The following is a 2133-nucleotide window of genomic DNA, read 5'->3' as shown; positions in this document are numbered from 1 at the left end:
ATATATATATATATATATATGTCTTTGTGTGTGTATATATATGTGTGTGTTTATATATGGCGGATGGTCTCTTTTTGCATGTGTAAAGCCAGTTTCTGTGAATTCTACAGAGCTGGCTTGATTGAAACACATGAAGGAGCTGCTATTTATATTACAGATCTTGGTGGCAGGCTGAAGTCTTTCAGATGAAAGATGAAACGTTTCTCCCAAAAATAATCTGTCCAGATGACATGATTTAATCCTTTTTGTGATTCAGTCAAGAATATAAAACAGAAACTGCAGTGAAGCCAGCTGAAGGTGTAGAAGTTTTGAACCTTCTTCATCAGCATGAAGACATGAGTCTGAGCAGCTTCCAGGACGTATCGGTGAGGATGCTCCAGGCCTTTCACCGTCAGACCCATGGTCCTGCCATCAATGTTGATCCAACGGGGGGCGCCGGGGGCCAGGAAGGTCCTGTACACACAGACCATAAAACATGGCTCATAGTCATGTGATGCAACACAATTTACCACTTCGTGTTCAGAAGATTATCTACGTACAGTACAGTACATCTGAAAACAGTCTCTGGCTTATTTTGAAACAGTTAGCAAAAACACAAAGTTTAAAGCAGAGCTTGTTCAATGATAAACTATCAGCTGTTGATGGCTCCAACTTCTGCACATTTTACCACAATATCCTTAAATCACATTAATAATAATATAAATCTTTATTGTCATTCAAAACTGTACTGGGCACCAGGCAAAGAGCACCAGGCTAAACTGAACGAAATTATGTTTCATTTCTCCACAGCAGTGTAGGAGTTCATAATTTACACAAATTTTATAGACCTTGGTGTTTAGGTATATCTCTCTCTGTGTGTGTGTGTATAGAGGTGTGTTGCTGTGTGTGTTTTCTACTGTGGTTACTTCATTAGTGACCTGAGTTTATCAGTCTAACAGCTCGTGGGATGAAACTGTTGTAGAACCTTGTGCTTCAGGTCCTCAGCTGTGGTCCCCCCCAGAGGTCAATGGAGTAAACAGTCCATGTTGTGGTTGTGAACTGTCCCTTTAGATTTTATTGGCTCTGGTTAGACAGAGTGTGAGACCAATGTCCTGGAGGGAGGGGTGTCCTAATGATCTCCTCCGTTCTCACCAGCCTCCTCAGATCCCCTTCAATTAGTTTTTGTGTTTAAGGTCAGAGGGCTGCAGCAGCCATTTTAAATCAAATTGGCTCCAAACATTTATCGGTTGTAGATGTTTATCTAATAATTGTTACCTGAGCATTTCTTTAAATGTTGTCTTAGGTACAAATATTTATAATATATTTAGGTGAATATCTGTAACGTTCACTGACTTATAGCCATCTTTTTGTTTTTCACAGAGAGCTGGCTGTGGCAGCCATCTTGAAACAAAGTGACTCCAAAAAGTCATGGATGGACACACATCTACATTTAGTTGTATGTGCACCCCCCAACCCTACACACACACAAAATTAGTCTTACTTAAAGATGGTTTCAGCCTTGGCTGACATGGATGAGGCGGTGCCCCACTTCAGTTCTTCAGCTGCCTCCCAGAATGCCAAGTTCTCACCTGGTGTGAACACAAACACAGTCAGAACCTCCTGACCTGCTCCTCAGGCATTTTCACCTGACAAGCTTGCCAATATGTCTGAAGGGATGTTTTCAAGCTTGTCAATATGTCTTTCATCTGGCACACCTTTAGGTTTCCTTTGTGCTGCAGTGGGACTCTGAGACGTACAGTCAAACCACTCCATGGCAGGTGTCAGTCCAAACATCACCTTGGTTACAACCAATCTCATTTAAAATGTATGAAAATTGCCATATTTTTGCAAAGTTCCTTCTGAACAGCACAAAGATAAAATAATTTCCGGTCATTTAATGCCACATTTTACGTCTCTCAGATGCACAGTGGATATGTTTGAGTGTTGTGTTCAAGGACCAAACCTCTTCATGACAGCCATTTAAAATGACGTTTTCTTAAATTATGCTTTTTTCATCCTTTTAATTTAAAATCCAATCACCCACTCAGAGGAGACATATAGACCACACTAATTGATCATATTAACTAATCAGGCTAACTAATATATTCTGCAGCAACCATTGTCTCAGCGGTTGCTTCTGTATGAATCCCATCC

The 2133-nt window shown here is 40.6% G+C and overlaps 1 protein-coding gene across 1 annotated transcript in view; it reads right to left on the bottom strand.

Annotated features, from left to right (window-relative positions):
* The window catches only part of LOC119421455 (regulator of G-protein signaling 9), a 10987-nt gene extending 9475 nt beyond the window's left edge, over nucleotides 1-1512 (bottom strand). The window contains exons 1-2 of the mRNA XM_037688807.1: nucleotides 1481-1512; nucleotides 315-453 (exon numbers count right to left, since the gene is read on the bottom strand). Of these exons, the coding sequence (XP_037544735.1) occupies nucleotides 315-453; nucleotides 1481-1509 (168 nt within the window). The 5' untranslated portion in view covers nucleotides 1510-1512. The remainder of the gene's footprint in view (nucleotides 1-314; nucleotides 454-1480) is intronic.
* Between the last annotated feature and the right edge of the window lie 621 nt (nucleotides 1513-2133).

This window comes from Nematolebias whitei, chromosome 15 (genome assembly GCF_014905685.2).
Source record: "Nematolebias whitei isolate Nwh7 chromosome 15, NemWhi1, whole genome shotgun sequence".
Classification (NCBI taxonomy): Eukaryota; Metazoa; Chordata; class Actinopteri; order Cyprinodontiformes; family Rivulidae; genus Nematolebias; species Nematolebias whitei.
The sequence above is the reverse complement of the archived record's forward strand: the minus strand, read 5'-3'. Positions and strand labels throughout refer to the sequence as shown.